This window comes from Sinohyriopsis cumingii, chromosome 15, assembly GCF_028554795.1.
Source record: "Sinohyriopsis cumingii isolate HCF-2022 chromosome 15, ASM2855479v2, whole genome shotgun sequence".
Lineage (NCBI taxonomy): Eukaryota > Metazoa > Mollusca > Bivalvia > Unionida > Unionidae > Sinohyriopsis > Sinohyriopsis cumingii.
In genome coordinates, this window is record NC_142975.1 from 27448853 (window position 1) to 27470625 (window position 21773).

At 37.0% G+C, this 21773-nt stretch overlaps 1 protein-coding gene across 1 annotated transcript; it reads left to right on the top strand.

Moving 5' to 3' along the window:
- The first annotated feature begins 1880 nt into the window (after window positions 1-1880).
- On the top strand, window positions 1881-21722 carry LOC149781453 (MICOS complex subunit Mic10-like). Its single transcript, XM_089935538.1, has 4 exons — window positions 1881-1987; window positions 6683-6730; window positions 16417-16526; window positions 21246-21722. The coding sequence occupies exons 1-4, from the start codon at window positions 1906-1908 to the stop codon at window positions 21279-21281; spliced, it is 276 nt and encodes a 91-aa protein (XP_089791664.1). The 5' UTR covers window positions 1881-1905; the 3' UTR covers window positions 21282-21722.
- The last annotated feature ends 51 nt before the right edge of the window (window positions 21723-21773 follow it).

The following is a 21773-nucleotide window of genomic DNA, read 5'->3' on the forward strand; positions in this document are numbered from 1 at the left end:
ATCCAACACACGATATGACCAGAGTATCGAGAAACGAACCATTAACAATTTTGACCTGACTGGATTGGCTTGTATCGAGTTATTTAAGTTTGCCGAAGATCTTCATCCAATTTGTTATGTCTGGTTTGGCAAACACTTTTCAGGAAAAACGCGGACAGCTTCCAGAAGAAGATGAAGTTTTCCTCTTTGAGGGAGCCGCTGAAGGCAAGCATGGTTTCCTGGTGGGTAGCTATGCTGACATTTAGTCTAGTGTGCTCTCTGTCTATGATGGCCGTCTTCCTGGTGTCGTCCATCTCTTTGAGGTCGTCATATATTTCCGTGCACATGGTGCGTACGTTCCAGCTTGCGAATCGAAAATCTGTAGTCTTTTTTGTTGGTTTCTTGTTTCTTTTGTCTCGTGCGGCTTGAGGCGGGTGGTAGTCGGCTCGTGGGACGCGATGATCCCTCCCACCGTCAAAGCTGACCCGTCACGCTCCGTCCCTACGGCAATCGGGTGGACTGCCACCTTCCGTGTTGTTTTCTCACTCAAGTGCGAGGCTGGATTGGCATCTCCAAGGCGCAAGCCTGTGCATAGAGTTCGGAGATCCTGAGCTGCCCAGACGTCAGGATCCCCCTCTCGTCCCTGCTGGTGGGGTCCAAAGGAATGCCGATCATAACATCTGGTTTTAGATCGAATGCAGGAGGTACCGGAAGGAAGTCGTACTTGACACCCAGCCGCCTTAGGGGCTCCACTCCAGATTTTCTGTCTGGGTTTACCCCCGTAATCTTTCCTTCTCCCGAAGATATCCACAAGGCAGCGGAGCTATCATCCAACGGCTGTGACTTGGTGGGTTTGGTATCAGAGTTTCTTTCTCCTATATGAAGTGCCTGACAAGGTTAACGAGCTCCATCTGCCCGGGTTTGGAGTCAAAGTTTTCCTTCTCGTAGACTGGCTATCTGCCAAGGCTATCGAGCCCAGTCTGCCCATCCAGTTATTTCGCCGGGCACTCGGTCGTGCCACACAGCGGGCTCTGAGAAATCAGTGGTCTCCGCATGAAGGAGCTGCTGTGGACACAGTAGTGTAGGAGATGCCATATGCATGTATCCTCCTTCCCAACAGAGCCAGACAGTGGTTCTCGCGGCGATCGCTACCCCTGGAAAGGAGAGGCTATGAGAGACACTTCACTTTCCTTTGGCGAGCAGGACGTCTAGCCCAGACCTCGCACACCCCTCGGTCTTACATGCAGTCTATGCAAAATTTATACGTTTTACTGATCGGAAAATGTAGCTCGTTCGCTGCCATGTAACAATTCAAAAACACCCACCTCACCCAAACAAATACAGCATAAAAGGTGCACTGTTTTGTGTCCGTTTCATTGTTACCAAACGGTGAGATGATTTTTATTTTTAGATTTTTCACTAACCAGTGACATACCAAAAATTAATACCTTTAATGCATCAGATTTTCCTATTATTAACAATAATTTGCCTCGTTCTGTTGACCATTTAGGTCTCTGGTTTGCCTTATGCTGTTCGTAGATGGTATTGCTGTTTCTCCAAAAGGAGACTGGTGGATATTGGGGGGGGGGGGGGAAATGGGGGATTGTGGCTATTTTTTTCTTCTTCTTTCATTGTGAAGCTAGTCACAAATAAATCACATCTAGTGAAGCTAATTGCAAATAAATCACATGCATACAAGTTAAAAGTATTCGCTGGGATTAAAGTGTGAGTTTGTTTCGTCTTCTGGAATTTTGTTTAAAAAGAACATATTTCTTTCTTTTCATACTAGTTCTCTATCATCGTTTTTGTTAAATTCCAATTTTTCGTATTACTTTTTGTAACTAGTAGTTATACTAACCATATGTCCGATTCTATGTTTCATTTCGAAATTTCTTGCGATTATTAGAGTATCTCCTATGTGTGAAGATGGCGGAGACCGGCGTGAGATCGGAAGATATTTTGGGTCAAAAATGGGACCGATGTCTCTCAGACACATCCATTAAACTTGGTCAGTGTACCTCTTTTACAAAATGGTATTCGAGTGCATTATTTTGATTAAGTGATCTTCAAGTTTATTAGAATGCGGAGGGTGTCCTCTGTTTGTCCTTGTACCGTTTTTTCATGTCACTTGTTTTCGATGCATTGACCTGCAGGTGTTTAAAAAATAGAAAAGCGGTATGAGACTTGATCTTTTTATTGTATATTATAAAGATAGAGAGTCGGTATTTAATACCTTATTGATATTCTTCCTTATTTTTGTTTATCCCGCAATGGTAGTACACATCATACTCACTTGGACAGTGCCGACACACGTCGTTGGGACGGCAAAGGTTTTTGAGCCGTTTGTTAGAAGTAGCTTGAAACAGATATTAGGGTAATATCATCTTTCAGATGAATAATAATGTTTATTTGAAAAGGACATCTGTAAATTGATTGAGTTATGGCTGGTTTTTTTTTATACCTTTACCCTCAGACATTTTTACGCATTCAGATTACAGAAAAACGTCAGGACACTGTTTAAGAAAACATTCGTATGTATTTTGACATTTAAGTTGGTTGTCTTACTGATAGGTTTAAACTATGAACTGATGATTATAGCCCATTTAAATGTTGTTTTCCCATTCCTATAGATCATATCGGTGTGTTTTTGTTATGTACAAAATGATGTAAGTCCACATAAATATCTTTTTGAAGTGCAAAAAGGAAAAGATAACTCGTTTCTTACAATATGAGTAAATTGCTGCATAATAAAAAATTGCTTTCATTGCAAACTACTAAAAATAAGTGTATAAAGCTTTTATTCATCCTTACATACTGTTATAATTCACCCTGTAAAACTAAGAGCAAAAGTTTTATTGTTGTTGTTGTTGTAGGGTTTAACGCCATTTTTCAGCACATGATAGGCTATACATGGTGGCCAGTATTAATGGTGAAGGAAGAACCCGGGAAAACCCCAAAGAAGAACCACCGACCCACTAGAAGCTACTAGCAAGCTTTCTCACATACCCACATTGTCTGAATCCGAGACTCGAACCCATGTAGACAGAGGTGAGATGGCAGTGATCTGTAACGGATAGTGCTTTAGACCACTCGGCCACTCGGGGCCACTTTTAATTGTTGTATTCCAAAAGAAAGACCATATACATTTCAGCACAATGGTAGAATATGAACTAAATGACTGCACTAATACATTTGAATAAATTGTTGCATTTTAGTTGGAAATAATCTCTGTCCTCTGTTATATGTTTCTAGTCTTTCTTCAGCTATTACCTTTACTTTCGAGATCACTTGCATTTTTGGATGCTATTAACTTTTCGTTTAATATTGTCACCTTCTCTTGCTCATAATGTAAGTGATCAGTTAATCTGATGTTGCTGAGCCTTACATTTTCATTGTCAGCTTTAAATATTGAAAGCTTTTCCTTCTGATGAATTATGGTCTTTTGCAATGCTCCATTTGCATCAAAAGCTCTCTTAATGGCATATCACATTAGGGTTCTCCTGAGTAGTGTTTTCATAATAAGCATCTTGTTTTTCTTATCGAAATGGAATTTCTGAAGCATTTTGTCTTTATCATTTATTATCCTTTTCATTTGGGTCTTTGATATGAGTTTTTAATTCTTGAGAATTAGACCTTTCAAGACTAAAAATCTCATGCTGATATTTTTCTATAGTTTCTCTAACTTTAACAGTTTTTTGTGCCATAAGTGACTTGATTTGTTGTTCAGACTGTTGTTTGAACTGTGGCAATTCAGTTGCTAAACTTGCACATGCTTGTTTGCAAGATGACAGTTCATCTTCATAAAGCTTTCCACTTAGAACTTTAGGTGCTGTCAGTGTTAACTGAAAATGCTTCATTTTCAAATTCATTCTTTGCCACCCCTCCATTTCCGTTTAAGCTTATTCTTTTATCAACACAGCTTTGTGGCTAGAGCTTGTTTATTAATAGCTGATGGATCCAGGTTAGCTATTTCTGCACTAATGAAAGATCATATGGACATGTTATGTTGGCTGAGCGGCATTAGACAACCAGCACCCTGCCTTGTGGTGCTGGTGGGAAGATGATACTGTCAGTTTAGCGAAAGTAAACTTTTACTCTGTCCAATTATGAGATTGTAACAGACAAATTAAACAGCAAAATTTAAAATGATAATTTAATTTCTCTCAATTACAAAGCATTTCATGTTTGTTTGATATTATCTTAACCCTTAATGGTTTGAAATAATAATGATAATAATGAGGACTTTGTATAGCGCCTAATCTTTAGAAGCTCTAAGCGCTTTACAACATTAGACAACACCTATAAGATAAAAAACATATAATAATATTATTACAAAAACAAACACAATGAAATTAGAAAAAACATTAAAAAATAAAAAACATGCTGAGAATATTTCAGGTAGGAAACATTATTAGATCTTTAAGTTTGTTCTTGCAGTTGAAATAATATTAATGTGATTTGATTTTTATCATTTGCCGTGCCAAGGTTCATTTCATTGTCTGAACCATTATTTAATCTGACCAGAAAATGTTGCAAGCATTTACTTGCTGTAAAAACTGTTTTTTTATACAGAAACTAAACTCATCAAGCAAAGTGATGATAGACTTGGAACTTCAGTGAAGAACTAATATGAATTAGCCTTAAGGCAAAAGTTAAATAATCCATTGCTGGAGTTATGCTAGTACAGTCAGCAAATAGGTGATGAAAAGTAGTAAGTAGGAAATAAAAGTCACGGAAAGTAACTCATTACTCAGACCATTAAGAACATTTATTTATTTGAGAATTACCAGAGGCACACTCAAAAACTGGAGTGTCCCATTTTTCTATGTTTGGATTTTGAAGAATTTTTTATGATATAGATGCAGTAATTTCTGGTAAATTAAAAATGATTAAATAAAAAGGGAGTACACATTTTTTATACAGGTTTTGTGATATATTCCAACTGAAGTTTCCATTTTCAATTTTTGTTCGCACAGTTGCTTTAGCTTAGGCAAGACACAGTAGTCACATATTCTAGTCATGGCAGCAGCGCTAGCATTATTTAAAGTCTTGGTTCAAGTTTTTCTGTTTAGTCAGTAGTCTTAATTCTTGGAGGGAATGCATTGATAATTGGACCATATTAGCAGTAAGTATTGGTCTTTCATCTCTGCACACATTTACTCCCGCAGAACTCCTCCAGACAAGTACAGAGTCTTTTGAAAATCTTGGTTAAGTTTTCAGTTAGTGGACTGCTGAATTAGAAAGCTCCTCCTTTTAAAATCCATGTACCTCTGCCCTTCTGATGGCCCTCAATCATTTTAGGGTTAGTTGAAACTCCTGGTTCAGTTTTCAGTTAAACATTTTATGTATGGTCACAGGTCCCAAAATTGGGGGAAAATAGCTTGATATTTGAACTGTTATATGAGGGAGCTCTGCCTTTTCATATCTTGGGTGCATTTTTATATGATCACAATAAGACAGAGCATATCATGTTATGGTGTACTGTTGTCTGTCCATTCATCTATTCCATATTTCATTTTAACAGATGTTCTTAACAATATACTGTTATCAGAGTTTGTAAGTATCTTGCATGGAGGGCCCTGAGTCGCCGAGTGGTCTAAAGTGCTCACCGTTCAGGATCACTGCCATCTCACCTCTGCCTGCATGGGTTCGAGTCCAAGGCTCGGCTAGCATGGGTATGTGGGAAAGCCTGCCTGTAGCTTCTCGTGGGTCAGTGGTTCTTCCCTAGGTTTTCCAGGGTTATTCCTCCACCAGTTATATTGGCCGCCATGTATAGCCTATCTTGTGCTGAAAAATGGCGTTAAACCCGAGAACAACAACAACAAAAAGCATGGAGGGCAAGAAAGAAACCTATCAACTTTGGGCTCAAATGATGAAAGGTCCAAGTCACATGGAATGAAAGAACAAAAACTTTCTGCACAGTAACTTGACTTTGTATGTTAGATATCATGACCAAACTTTAAAATGGCTTGAATATGAGATAAGAAGGACACCTATTAAATTTTGGGTCAAAGATAAATGAAGAAGTGAGTCAAAGAAGAAAATGTTTCTGCATGATATCTTCATTTCTTTATTACCTACTTAACCAAGCTTTATTACCTACTTTTGCCAATCTTTATCGATGGCTTGCATATGAGACAAGAAAAACATCTGTTTATTTTGGGGTAAGATGGTAAGGTCAAGATCATATTGATGGAGAGAAAGAGAAAAAGTTTTCACTACTACTAAAGTTACTACTTAAGTTCTATACTATACACCTTGAGTAGATTTTGTTGGTGTCTTGCATTGAAGAAAGGACAACTGTTGATTTGTGAATTAATGGTCAGAGTCAGAGAGACTCGATAAGGAAAACTATTTCCAGAAAATAATTAATGCCCAGTGCCATACACCATGATAAAATTTTGTGTTTCGCTAGGTTTTTTTTTAGACAAGAAGGCACTTATAAATAGCTGTGATCTTGAAATATAGCTTCAGCAAGCAATCCCATTTGAAATTTTTGTCCATTGATTCCCTCCATTTTACCCACAGGAATAGTCAAGTTTATTTGAAAGTGAAATCATATTTGTATCTCTGTCAAGCAGGGGAGCATTAAGACATAATTTCTCAGAGTTTCTAATGGTAATATGATATGCATGTTGAGCATTTTTATTTACTTCCATCAGTTATGAAGCACTTGTCTTAACCTTAGCATTTCTCTTTTCAGCAAGTGGTCTCGGATTAGGCATAATTTTTTCCGTTGTGTTCTTCAAAAGTAAGTATTAGTACTTTTTGCCATTTTTGTGATATAGAAGAATCTTAGTATTTTTTGTCACAAAGGTGTTTACAATTTTACTTGTATGTAGCCTAATGATAGTCATGGTATTTCATGTTGGTCTGTATTTCTCATAAAGGGAGATGTGATCATGTAGGCGATGATCTAAATTTAAGAGAGGTTGATGTTATGTTATAAACTTTATTTTGTTAAAGACATCACTTAGGACTTTGATGTTAGACCACTGGTGAAGTGACAGTTAGAAAATTCCTCAGGTCACTGGGTCTGACCTGACTACTGTGATATGTCTTTTAGTAAGAAGAGCGAAACATGTTGGTAACAATCTGCCAAGGGATAAAATATGTACAATTCCAACTTACTCATACCTGCCATAATGTGTCATGGGAAAATCATGATTGTTGACAACCAGCATCACTGAAACTATCATGTTTAGAAAACCCTTATACATTATCCAATGATAACACTTTAGAATAACTACTACTGCCTTGCAAATATGGCAAAAATGTATTACCTATGAAGCTAAATGTTATTTGACCTACTATGTGGCAGTTAGAGTTATCTCCCATTGAGACCGGAATTACCTTATTTAGGGGCGCTCACCAGTTATTATATGCTTTTGAGAGAGTGATGTATGTAAGGTGAAGTTGTTGCATTTAAAACATGCACAAAGGAGAGAATGTTGGCATACCTTTATGCTACATTAATGCAATGTGGATATTTCTTTGGATATTGTACTTTTGGAAATTGTACATGATTTAAACACACTGCTAACTAAAATGACTGCTCCCTTGTGCTAAAAAAATCAGCCTGAATTAGTCTAAAGTACACTATGCATAGCAGCTATTAAAATATGGAAAATGAATTTTGCCAGACTAGACAATACCAGCTTCTGAAAGTGCAATGAATGAATTACCAAATATATAAAATGTAACAAAAGTTATTCACTCTTTTTTATACAATTTACCTCTGAAGTTCAGGAAGTGAAAATGACTAAGTGGAGCTAGCACTTTTTTGAAAGGTGCACATCTGGAGTAAGGCCAAGCTGTATACTATAACCCATATTACACCTATCAATCATACACCAAAATAAAGGGAGTTAAAGGTTCTTTGAATTATACCTAAGTTATACAAGGTCTTTTTTAAATAGCCAGTATAACCAGTGAGGAAAGCTGGGGAAATTCTTTTTCTTTAAAATTCTAACCCTGTGCGAGACTGGAATGCCACCTTTACCGTTTATGCTGGGACACCATAAATTAATTATAAAAGTAATTTTTTTGTACACTGTATGTTCTGGTACACATGTTTTTCAAGTCATAAGTTATGGAACACATTTTAAATCATTTGAAAATTACATATCGGAAAATGAACTCCAACTGAAATTTTATTTTAAAAAATCATAAAACTGTGTACTTGAGTTAAAACTCTTTGATCCACTGCAGCAGTATCTCATCAACACAACCCTTCTCCTGCACATATATGATCCATTCTTTCAGTACAAGAATATTTTTTTTTTAGCTTTCTAATGCCATGAATTTTTTTTAGAAGCAACACATCAACTGAAGTGGAAACTGCAAGGACTGAAGTCAGATTTTTTCAAATCCACACCAGTCTTGCTAATTCACGCACTTTTGACCCCCATCATATCTTCAGTCTGTCCAGAAATGTAATCAAAGTCTACTTCTCTTCTGGCTTTCACTAATTCATTACATGATTTTATTTTCTTCAAATCTTCTGGGTGACGCTTGGTCATCAATGTTCATGCACGAAGCACTATATTGTGTCACTTAAATTTTTTTCCATTGTTTCAATTTATTATTAAAATTCCCGTGAATACCAATGGAAAGGAACCAATGGTAGCTTCCATATCTCGGCCGTTTTTGTATATTCAACATCAACAAAGATAAATTATTGGCACACTTAAAAGAATCCATAATAGGCTTCCAAGGTCAGCTTGCTTTGCAATAAAATTACCTTTTTATTGATATCCTTTAATAAAAATAAAACTGACTTCAGAGTGTCCAAAGTCAGCTTCTGAGGTTGGCTTGCTTTGCAATAAGAGTAACCTTTGTCTTTGATGTCCTGTCGGTAAGTTCAAAGAAGGAGTTTACTGCACGCTGCCAGTTGTGTTTATTCACCAGCCTGGCTTCAATGTGTTTGGCATCTGTAGTTATAATTAATACCAGGGAGCATTGATGTCTGCTGGTAAATAGTAATGATAGTTTTGTAACTTATGCTGGCAAAAAAATTGTCACTTACACTCAAGTGAATGTCTAATTAAATAATGACTTTTATTTGCAAGATACTGTCATACAGTAGACGTGGATATAATTCAGTCTTGGTTATTTTGCACCTAACACCTTGTCATGCATGGATGGCAGTTGTCTTCAGTATATCGGTTGATTATTTTCCTCTCGTTAGTGAAATCATCTTCTCTTCTGGCCTTTCACGAATTAATCACAGGATTTTTTCTCCATATCTTCTGGGCGACACTGGTTCATCGACGTCTGTGCATGAAGCACTATATTGTACCACTTTAAAATTTGTTTCATTGTTTCAATTTATTTTCAAAATTCCCATAAATGCTGGTGAAAAGGAACCAAAGTTTGCTTCCATATCTCGGCCGTCTTTGTATATTAAAAATAAAATCATCTCACTTCAAAGAATCCATATTCGGCTTCCAATGTTGGCTTGCATTGCAATAAAATAACCTTTTTATTGATATCCTGTAACAAAAAAAAACATATCCAAGGTCGGTTTTTGAGGTTGGCTTGCTTTGTAATAAAAATGACATTTGTCTTTGATGTCCTGTCGGTAAGTTCAAAGGAGTTTACAGCTCACTGCCAGTTGTGTTTATTCACCACTCGGGCTTCTGTGTGCTTGGCATCTGTAGTTACAATTAATAGAAAGGAGCATTGATGTCTGTGGGTAAATACATGTAGTAATGATACTTTTGTAACCCGTGCTGGCGAAAAGATTGTCTTTGTATTGATATCCTTTACACAAAAAAACATAACCAAAGTCGGTTTTTGAGGTCGGCTTGCTTTGTAATAAAAATAACATTTGTCTTTGATGTCCTGTCGGTAAGTTCAAAGAAGGAGTTTACTGCTCGCTGCCAGTTGTGTTTATTCACCACTCGGGCTTCTGTGTGCTTGGCATCTGTAGTTACAATTAATAGAAAGCAGCATTGATGTCTGCGGGGAAATACATGTAGTAATGATACTTTTGTAACGCGTATTGGTGAAAAGATTGTCACTTACACTCATGAGAATGTGTTTTCAAATAATGATTTTTATTTGCGAGATACTGTCATACAGTAGACCAGGATATAATTCCGTCTTGATTATTTTGCACCTAACACTCTGTCATGCGTGAATGACAGTTGTCTTCAAGATATCAGTTGATTATCTCCCTCTTGTTTGCAATTTTGTTGGATCCAGTTTTCAGTCATTTAACATATTCAAACCTTTGAGCACAACCACACACAATTGGTTTCTCAATGTTCATGTCAGTGAACAAAACGGCATGTGTTCTTGGACACAAGTGATACATGCTACAGTATGGAAGCCTACACTACATATACAGAGTTCATGGATATCTTTTATTATCAAATAAGTGTTTTGTTTATCTATTTTATTGCAATGGGAGGTGGGGAGCACAAATGCAATACAAATTTATTTCGTTTCTTAAGTCTTGGCACATATGTCCTAGGCGAAAAAAGTTTCACCATAAGTTCTGGGACAGGAAAAATGATAATTATTTTATCTTGTCCCAATGTATACGGTAATGCCAAATTCTGTGCATTCTCCAGCTACTTCTGCTTATTCAGATTATCACTCTCAACAGAAAGGCTTTGCATTCCACACACAAGTAGTTTGGAAGTTTTCTGCCTTAAAGCAAGTTGGAGGAGTGTTCTCTTCCATCTATAAATTTCCAACTTTTCTGTTCTTTCTTTTGTTAATAACAAAGTTTCACTGTCATCACTTTGCCATCCTCACACTACTTAGGTGTCTTTGGGATGTATCTGCATGGGCCATGATGGCATCCCCATTACATTAATAGAGCTGTATTTAATATTCAGGTCTAGTGCATGATATAGAAAACTCGCAGTTGATGGTCAGGTTCATGAAATCCACAGACAAGCCACCAAGGACACAGATTTCATTCCCTTACCATCTCAGCTACAGCCAAGGGACTTGTAAGGCAGTCAGCAAATAGATCGCAGGGAGGTCCCTAGAACACAGGCCACTGAGAATCAACTTTCAAAAACCACAGTTCTCCCAAACAAAAGTGGACAAAAGGCAGCGAGAAGGTGATCATTTTCACCATTGTTTCTCTCTGTGAGATGCTCCCTATCTCAAATGACATAATCACCACCCTTATCATAGATCCTGGTGGGACGAGGGTTCCAGTCCTTGTTGCTGAATGGGAAAAGATTTGTTGTGACAACTTATGGACCCTACAAGTGTTTTCTGAGGTACTTAGGATCACTTTCTGCATGCCTCCTTTGTCCAGGGTTCCTTCAGCTATAAACTTAGCCTCCTTACCTGGTCATTGTCCTAAGCACACTCATTCCACTCACTTGCAGTCCTTTGTTCATGATGGAACACCATGACCAGCAGGGATACTATGCAATCACTTTGGACTTGCCAGAGGCATGGAATACCATGACCAACAGGGATACTATGCAATCATTTTGGACTTGCCAGAGGCATGAAAAACCATGACCAGCAGGGATACTGTGCAATAATTTTGGACTTGCCAGAGGCATGGCTTCACATCCAAACTCACACAGCTTCAAGTAAATTCCTGTGATTCAACTACAAAGAGTAGATTCTATAAAATACCAGGTGAGGTATATCAGAATACCCAATGTTTCCTTCTCAACCTCAGTTTCCCTGTCAACAAGGACATCTCCAACCTCATGCCATACCAAGATTTTGGTCATCTATATCTGGAGTTCAAGTAAATGAGTATGTCTTCCTGAGGAAGGAACACTTAATTAATACAATGGTGGCTTTCTTGCTTATATGGGACAATCCACCCACCAGAGAATTCCTTCACCTGCTGGTTTGCTTAATGAGGCAGGATATGTTTTAGTATTTGGTCACCATCCTATGTGCCCATTAAAATGTTTCTGTTGTCCAACTGGAGGCTGAGCCTTTGTTCATTGAACCAACCTCTCAGTCTGTACAATATGAGCATCCTTTTCAGAGATGGGGAATCCTCACTTGACTCAGTTTGTGGATGCCACTGCAAGTAGAAGCTCCAATAAACACAATTTTTATGAATGCAAGCACAGAGAACTGCGGGCATACCTCCTTTTGTCATTCTTGGAAGCCATTGGAGTGTGGTCTCCTCAGGATCATTATTTATATGTCAACATTCTCATGATGAAAACCTTTTTGAGAGCTTTTCATTGGTGGTAGGAGAATTTACATGGGAATGGAGTTCACTTCTTGTCCAAAAACTCCACAGTGGTGACTTATTTTAAATGGCAAGGTGGAACCAAGTCACCAGATCTTTCCATTCTTGTTTGGATTTTCTAATGTGGTGTCTTCAACAACAATTCATGTCCAAGTTTGTTATATTCCAGGCCAGCTAAATGTATTAGCTGACCATCCTGGAAGAATTGACCAATTCAAAACCGAAACCCAGGATCCAAATGCCTGGGCAGTTGATACTCTTTTTATATAATGGAATTTTCTGGATGTGTATGCTTCTCATCCAACGCTCTGGTTCCAAGGGTGATTCAGAAAGCAAGAGAATTGGAGTGTCACCTTATATGGATTGCGCCATTCTGATTGGAGAAATCTTGGATCAATGACCTCATTAATATTGCAACAGAATGTCCAGGAAAAATATATTCCCTTATCTGCTCTATCAACCAACCTTGTTTTTAATCCCAACCCAGAGATGCTGAAACTGCATATCTGGATCTTATTAAACAAGCCTCATGTACAACAGATGTCACAATCAGTGGTGGAGAAATTGCTCAAGTGAGATGGCCCTCTACTTGAATTGTGTACAAAGGCAAGTGGAATATCTTTGCACAAGAACACTTTATCCCACTTCAGGTATGAATAACGTAATAAATAACTTCCTACTACAGCTCTTTGATGACAAACAGTTACCACTAATCGTAATTAAAGGCAGCCATTCCATGATCGCTGGTACCCTGCATCATCATGGAAGAAAGGCTGTCAGTTAAAACAAAGACCTATCCATTGTTCTATCCAATTTTGATTACACATGCCCAATGATCTCCGCTTATTGCTCAAGTGGAATCTATCATGAGTACTAACGTGGTTGAACAAGACGCTATTAGAACTGATCTTAAGAACTTCATTAGTTCACCTCTCATATATGACATGCTTCCTCACTGAGTTAGCAAATGACAGACGGAATCTGTAAAACACATGCAATAATCACATATGCAGTTCTGACAAGATGCATCAGTAACACTCATGATGGTCCCTGGTTTCATTGCCAAGAATAGGCTTAAATTCTGATGTTTGTAATGAATTTCCGTTTGCTCTGGACACTTCACCTCAAGATCATCTACAGGACCCAAGTGGTAATAAGGAACATTGAGGATGATCATGGCTTTTTTAACCCCTCACAGAAGGAACGAACAACATATCTGCACAGACTTTCATCCTGTATAGAATGGGTTATTCATTCCGCAAACCAGAAATAAACCACACACCAAATGAATCTTGGCTTACGAAGATAGGGCAGCCACTGCAAAGATTGCATTTGAGATTTTAACTCTTATTGTCTATGCTATGGGATGGTGATCTGGGTCCACTTCTCCAGCCTTTTCATCCTAAAAGGCTGACCTCTATCTGGTTGGTCCTATAGGTGTGGTGCAACAGGTTACCTATTCTCCAGCTTCCCCACACTTACTTCCATACGGGGAGCATACCTTCTGGTCCATGTAACTAAAGTATTCACAGTGTTTGGTGCCCAATCCCTGTATGAAAACAAAATTGATTTATTAGCAACCTTGAGGGGAAAAAAGAGAAAGAAGAGAGAGATCTTTCTTGACACTGTGTTACATGACAGTAACCTGTATATTAAATAGTAAAGTCATGATACGTGCTGATGGAAAACTTGACTGAGGGCAGATTATAAAGTTGATTGTCTTATTGCTTATTAAAAGTTTTTCAAGTTGGTCAGAGATAAACAACCACGCTTGCATGGATTAACTAATTGAATGACAATATGTGAAAGTTGAGATATTGTGTTAAAAATCTTTTGTGGCAGAGCCTGTTAGGCTGATTTTCAGAGGTAAAGTACATAAAGTGAAACAACCCAATTAATTTGAAGTTAGGAAAGTAAAAGAGATGCATTTACTGTGTGGAAATAACAAATGTTATTACATATCATTGCCTTAAATGATAATATTTAAGTCTTTATGAAAGATTATTGGCTAGTTCATAATCAGCGGCAATAATAATTTGAAGTTGGACTTTACTGCATATATTGTTTTGGCAGTTGGAATACTGTGGAAGTGTGATTCATTTTTGAAGGAAAAATGTTAAAGTACAGCCGGGAAGGATAAGCCATTGGTGAAGTTACAAAAGCCTAACAAAACTAAATTTTGAACTCTTGGTTGATGGAGTTTGACTTTGTGAAGTGCAGCCACAAAGGATTGGGGGGGGGTAATTTTATCCTTATTCAGGACTATGCACAAATGCAGAGCTCAGTCTTAAAAGTAACTAATATGTTGAAAGATTTTAACTGGTGTTGCCATTGCATGTCTAAAACTTGTGACAAGTGCAGATGCAGAAAGACGATTTTCCTTACTGAGAAAAAAACCAAGGTATTTGGGGAAGTTTCAACAACAGTCTTTGATGAGTGCAACAATGACACTTGCATTACATTCAAGCACCACCACCCTTTTATCTATTAAGGGTGGCAAAGACTGTATCAAGTTCAGACTGTATTCCACTGTCCATTGGATTTAAAAGACAAAAACTTTAAGTATTTCTTTATTTAATGCCTGTGTGGTTGAGATTATGTGAGTGAAAATATGTGGTGATATTTGACAAAGTGAACTTTTATGAAAGTGTATTCAGTGTTTTAGAGAAAACATACTTGATTTTCTTTCATTTAAATTTGAATTTTAAATCATTCTCTATAACCTTATATAAGGAACTTATTCTCAGTTTAACAGTCACACTTTTGGTGTTGTGTGTACCCCCTTGTGACCTCCAAACATCTTTTGTTCAGTCTCCCCACCCCCATCCCCAAAAAACAATATAGAAGGTTTGCAGGTATGTTTCCTTTAGATTAACATCATTACAGTAGCTATCTCTCATATTCAGTCAGGTTATTCAGTCAGGTAGCTTGTTTAAGGGTTCATTCTATTGATTGTCTCTAACATTTGCCTTCCATAATCATCAACAGCTTGTGGAATTGTTCCTGTTTGTGGTGTTTCATTATACAGTAGTAATCCATCATCAGGTTGAGTTTTTAAAGGTTTGTGTTAAATGTATAACCATGAATAACAAACTTCTTGCTGCTTTTAGTTTTGTTTTTAAGCTTTTACCTCAAATACTACCTTTGTGATAGAGGAAACCCCAGGTGGCCAAGTTGTCAGTGGTGCTCACCTTTCCAGATCACTGACATATCATCTTTTTCAGTGTAAGTTTTCTTGGGTTCAGCCAATGTGGGTGTGTGATAATGCTTGCCAGTAGCTTCCTGTGTTCTTTCTCCCCCATGTAATGCTTATAATGTGCTGTAAAATGGTGTTAAATCCATAACAACAGAAGCAACCTGGGTGACAGAATAAATTGATAGAAACTCTGTGATAGGCAGTTTTCTGAACTGAAAGATGATGATTGGTCTGTCATCGTCGATTACCTATTAATTTTAATCCACTGGAGATGTGTTATATGTATTTATTTTTGGGCTTTTCTGACAAGATAAGTAACTGTGAAGTTGCTTGTATATATTTATCATAAGCCATATTGTTGACACATGGTGTGTACCAAAGAAAATGGAGGCACTTATTCAGATATTTTACATTTCCTCGAAGATTTTGTCACAAAAAGTCGCACATTTAAATGGATTATATTTGATGATTCAAAATCATCATGATATGCATGGTCATTTAATGTTTCTGAACAAACTTCATTCATTTTGATTAACTGTCACTCCATTAACAAAAAGTCATTTAAGAATTATACAGAAAAACATCAATTATATGGATACCACTTCTCCGGACTTCTCAGTCACTGAATTTTCAATCATATGGACCAATGAAGTGTCCACAGATATATGACTTATTCTGCATAAATTTATTAGATATCTGACAAGCTGATCTAAATACACATCTGATGGGTCCATATTTTTTATCATTTTACCTTGTTTTATGTGTTTTCAAGAAATTGGTTTCAAAATAAAGTCATAATATTGCTTGAACATTTAATTTGCTCACTAAGAGTCACTTGCATCACTGTCTTTAGTGAGTCCGTATATCTGTAATGTGTCAGCATGGTAAAACTCATCACATTCATGCCTCGTTAGAAAAGACATTGAATGGTTAAGAGATAGTTTCAGATATGTTATAATATGAACAAAATAAATGAAGAATGTTCTCATCAGAAAACTGATTGCAGAAAGTTTACTTAAATCTCATATTTCATTTTTTATTGCAGGAAGACCCTGGCCTGTGGCTTTTGGAGCTGGTTTTGGTTTGGGAATGGGATATTCAAACTGCAACAATGATTTCAAGCAAGCCTTTCCTATGCCTGGAAAATTCATTAAGGTAAACAAATACATAAGCAGAGTTGTAAACTGATGGCTTTCAGTGAAAAGCTAAAACCTTGTCAAGCCTTGCTTTTGTTTCCATTTCAGGAGACTGAAATTGTATTTACTTTTAGACTTTATTGGTATGTCTGTTCATTCTATCCCAGGTTTTGTATATCAGTCGGTACATTTAAATGTCTGTGTTTTGTACCAGGTCCTGGAAATCAGTTTCTATATTGATTTGTCTGTTCATTTTGTCCCAGGTCATGTACATCAGTCTTTATAAGGATATGTCTGTTTTGTTTACCCCAGGTCTCTACATAAGTCACTACATTGATGTCTGTTTTGTTTGCCCCCAGGTCCTGTACATCAGTTAGTACATTGATATGTCTGTTCATTTTTTTTTACCAGGTCCAGTACATCAGTCTGTACATTGATATGTATGTTCATTTTTTACCAGGTCTTGTACATCAGTCTGTACACAGATATGTCTTTCTCACCCATGCAACAGAAATCTTGCTTTTTTGCCTACCTTACTTTCCCCACCTCATTCTGGTTGTCTCAGTCATGGTGTCCATGTGCTAGGAACTATTTTATCAAGGGAGGCAACCATTGTTTTATGCTTGTCTCGATGGAATCAAACAGACACTGACACTTTCTGAAATTTACCAATATAGTTTTTGGAGGAGGGAAACAACTTACAAAAAGAAGATTTAAAAAGCCTAGAAAAAATAAAACAAACAGAAAATGGACTACAGGCTAGGAAACATCTTGACTCTTAATGATGTCAGTGATGATGATCACTTAATCCTCACTTTTTGGGTGACATCACACCATCAGGTATACTAAACACTTTGTGGTTTAACAATACATTGCGCTTTGGAGTATGGGGAGGGTTGAAGAATACAGAAATATAAAATGGGGAGATATCTCATTAAAGCAACATTGCAAGCTTAAACGAGACTATTTAGAATTTAACAAGAGACACACAAAGATGGGAACAGGGGAGGACATGAGAAACACAAGAAATGAAAAACAATGTACTTACATAATGCTAACCCCTCTTGCAGATAGATGTCCTGCAAATATCTACCCATGTTTTATGAACAAATATTGAAGTGATTTTTGTGACCCTGACCATCTATTTTACTTTGCCCCTGTAACTCAGGTGCATGCAGTTGGGCCAAATGAGCAGTGGTTTTTATATGTACCAGTTAGGGCACAAAAACTTAACACACTATTGAAAAAATGGCTATCTAAACATACTTACAGATTATGCTTCTAAATGCATTACAAACTCAGGCTTGACAGATTTTGTCAGAAACTAATAGAAAATAATGTACCTGACACACAGGCTATAACATCACTGGCTACAAAAATCCTATCTCTCTCAACAGTTACCAAGAACTTAGTAATAACCAGAAATGTCAAACCTGCTTTCTTGTTAGTGCCTCAGTTGAAATGACAAATCATGCACATACCAATCAGAAAGAATCATTTATCCATCCAAATGTTATTCCACAATCAGAGTTCCCTGTAGCATATCCTTCCACTGTTAATAGCAACACTTACCATATTTCCAAGACAGAAAATGTAAATTTGCCAAGAAAATCTGTGAAACTTCAGCACATGGTTATCAGCTAGGGACTGTGTTGGGAGGGTTTTCATACACTGGGGTAATTTCACAATCGATATCAATTACAACACCAGTATGTCACAAACAGTTTTGCCTCCTCCAAAGAAAAGAGAGCTATATACAACACTGACTCAGATCTCTAATTACTATGAATAATCCAATGCATGGTCACTATGCTACATTTTACTCTTTGTCATGGCCTTGAGCATTGCACCCAGTATTGTATTTTTACCATTGAACTTTCTAAATTAGAACTGATGATAATGAAAAATTTCCTTGTAATAAATATTAATTATTTATTGTTAATTTCATGTAAGACCCATCTATTAAATGCGTTTATACCTTAGTACTATCAAACGTACATTGGATGGACAGGTCACATGACAGCCCTCATTAACATATTTCCATGAATGTGCCATATATAAACAACATTTACATATGGTTATAGACCTTTTGCACAATACTTTAAATATATAACAGTTGTAACTGTTAGGTTGTTGCTGTTTGTGGGTGAGGGTGTATAATTGCTAAATATAGTTGGATTCTATTGAGATGATTATTCTGATTTTCATAAAACATAGGACCGAATGACTACAGATGTGGAGAAATAATAGTCACTGATGAATACTATTGAATGTGCTAAACTATATTGCATAAATGAGGAGTTCTTTTAACTTTAAAGGAAAATATTAGATGAAAAAATAATCTGTGTTGGGGTTTGCACCAAGACAAGGAAATCCCATTCGAGGAGTTGTATCTCAATAGGATCAACTTATAATGGACATTACTGACAAGGTGGAATGCCAACAGTCCAAGACTTTGTCACACCTATCTTGGACCCAAAGTCCTGGCTAATTGCAGCTTCCTAAGCACTAGAATGGCCAAATGTATATACATTCAACACCTAGGATTCTGAATTTGATACAGGAACCAAAAGTATCTGAGTTTATCTTCATTCTTATTACTCTACTAAAATATGAAATACAGGACCAATTGGGTCAGTATGGGAAGCCAGTGGAATATAATCTCATTGGTTCACTCCGGTGTACTTTATTCCACCAGAGATATCCATACCACAATAGCTAACTTTCTAGGCGCTTCGATGAGAACATGTAGCACCCATCACAGTTAAACTTAATGTTCCACACTTCACTATAATAGAAGAGAGGACATTGCACAAAGCTAAGACCTTTGGATCTTTTTCTATTCATTTGGATTTCACCTGGACAGAGGTACTGGACCCTTGCTCAAGGGGACCTTTTGATGGGTATTAATCTGGCAGAGCAAGACACCATTTTAACTGCTCTCAAGAGCTTAATTAGTTCACCTATGATGCAATCATGCCTCCTCATTACCTTGGTGGTTGGCAGGCTAAATCAGCAATACATTTCTTAGTGGACCTGTCTGGTTAGTTTCGATATGATGGATCAGTATTGCTCATGAAGCCCCCCCCCCCACTTGCAATATCAACATTGACTTGCCATTGTTACAAGACCTGCTTCCTCATTTACATTAGCTGTGACAGGCAGAATCATGCCTTATCAGTGGACCCAGATTACATGCAGTTCCAACAAGATGGGTCAGTTTCACTCATGATGGTACCATGTTTCATTTCCTAGGACAGGCTTCCATCCAAGGGTAACCAGTTTTTTAAAATGAAATCACTGTCTGCTCTGGACACTTAAGCTGAAGATCACCTTCAAGATCTAGTATGAACCTTGAAGTGGTATTTTAAAATGAAACAGCTGTTGTGTTGAAGGAGATTAAACTTATTTTTTACCTCTTGAACAGGAAGAGGAAAATGTATCAGCACAGACCTTTCATCCTGGAAGAAGTGGGTTATTTGCTCAGCAAGTGAATCTTTTACACATTTTGGCATTTACACAAGATAGAGCAGTTACCAGAAGCACAGCATTTGACCAGAACTGTTCTCTGACTGACATTATCCAGGATATGGGATGGTGATCACAGTTGACATTCTCCAGTTTTTATCAAAGAGATCTTTCATCGCAAAGGGCTCAGCTTGATCTGGTAGAACCTTTAGCTATTGCACAACAGATCACCTTTCCAGGTTGTTCAACAGCTTCATACGACGATGCTTCACAACTTTCCCGTTTTTGAAGCTGCTCCAGACAGATGGAGTTTTCTTCAGTAAGGTTATCTAGAAGCTGTCTCACATACCTTAGGGGACTAGAGATGGTATCATCCGAAGTAAGGGGATGTATCTCCCTCCATCTCTTACCTATTCTCCTAAGGTATTTTGATTGGGAAACATATTTAAAGAACACACTAATTTTTTTCTAGTAAAAAGTTTCATTGAGAATCAATCATAATACACATACACCCTCCCAGTCACCCTGCAGTTACAACCACATAGAGAGCATACCTTCGGACCCAGTAGTAAATGAGGTATTCTTGGGATTTGCCGCCAATCCCTGTACCAAGGGGAGATCTCTCTGCCCATCCACTACCTAGGTGGGCAGATAACTGTTAGCCTTTTGCTAAAGTTTTCAACCTGGGAGGGCTGGATTTGTGAGGTAGAAGTAATTCTTGTAAGGTATTATGATCAAGTAAGTATTCTTGAAGGAACTTATTTTGCTAGAAAAATGTGGTTTATTAGTGTAAACTGCAAACTGTACAGATCCAAGTCATTGCATAATGCACCAACAGATCTTGATCATTGCAGTTTGTTTGGATCGATAAAATAAAAAAATCAACATAGACCCTGATCTGTTGGCACAATATGCATTGGCAGATCAGAGTTTATGCTGTTTGCAGTTGGATTTGACTAAAATGTATGGTACTTAATTTATACAGCTTCAATATTTTATCTCAGCCTGGACTTGAAAATGCATTAGAACACAAACACAGAATTAGAGTTGTATACAGCTTTTTCTTAGTATTGTAATATAGTGATTACCAAAGTATGTAGTTGTTATCTATTTTTGATTCATGGATACATCAGGAAGAGAAAATGTATTCAGTTCCTTAAAAAATTCTTTGAAAGGTGCATTATTAGTACAGATACATCAAGCTGAGATTTTTCACACTACTTGTAAATTTTTTTCTCTCAAACTAATGACTTTATTATACTTTTTTCAGGTCCAAGCAAAAGACAGTGCAGGCGACTCTTCATGAACTAAACCTGAGGAAGACAGTAAAGAAATATAAATATTTGTACATTTTTGAATGACTTTGTGATAAGACACTTGTGATTTCTGTATTATGTGTATAATGGTCCTATTTTTCTGAAATGTTGAAATACGTCTGAAGAGGTTTCAGATTTGAAGAAATTTCCTCGTTTTTCCTTGACTTGGAATATAACATCTCTTTGTGGGGGAGTACTGTTCTTCTTGTATTGGACCAAGGATGTAAAACAAATGTTTAAAAAATGACATTTTATAAGAAAAAATATCCAATGATTGATGTAGAAGCTATTTTTATTTTATTTTCACTGAAGAAACACTGTCATTATGACCTTTGTCCAACTGAAACATTTATTGAACTTTTTCAGTTGGATAAGATAGATGTATTAAACATTTTATATTGTAACTTCAAAAAATAAAAAGTAATGAATCAGTCAGGACACTTGTTTTATATTCTTATAAATTTAACTGTGGTGCATAATCT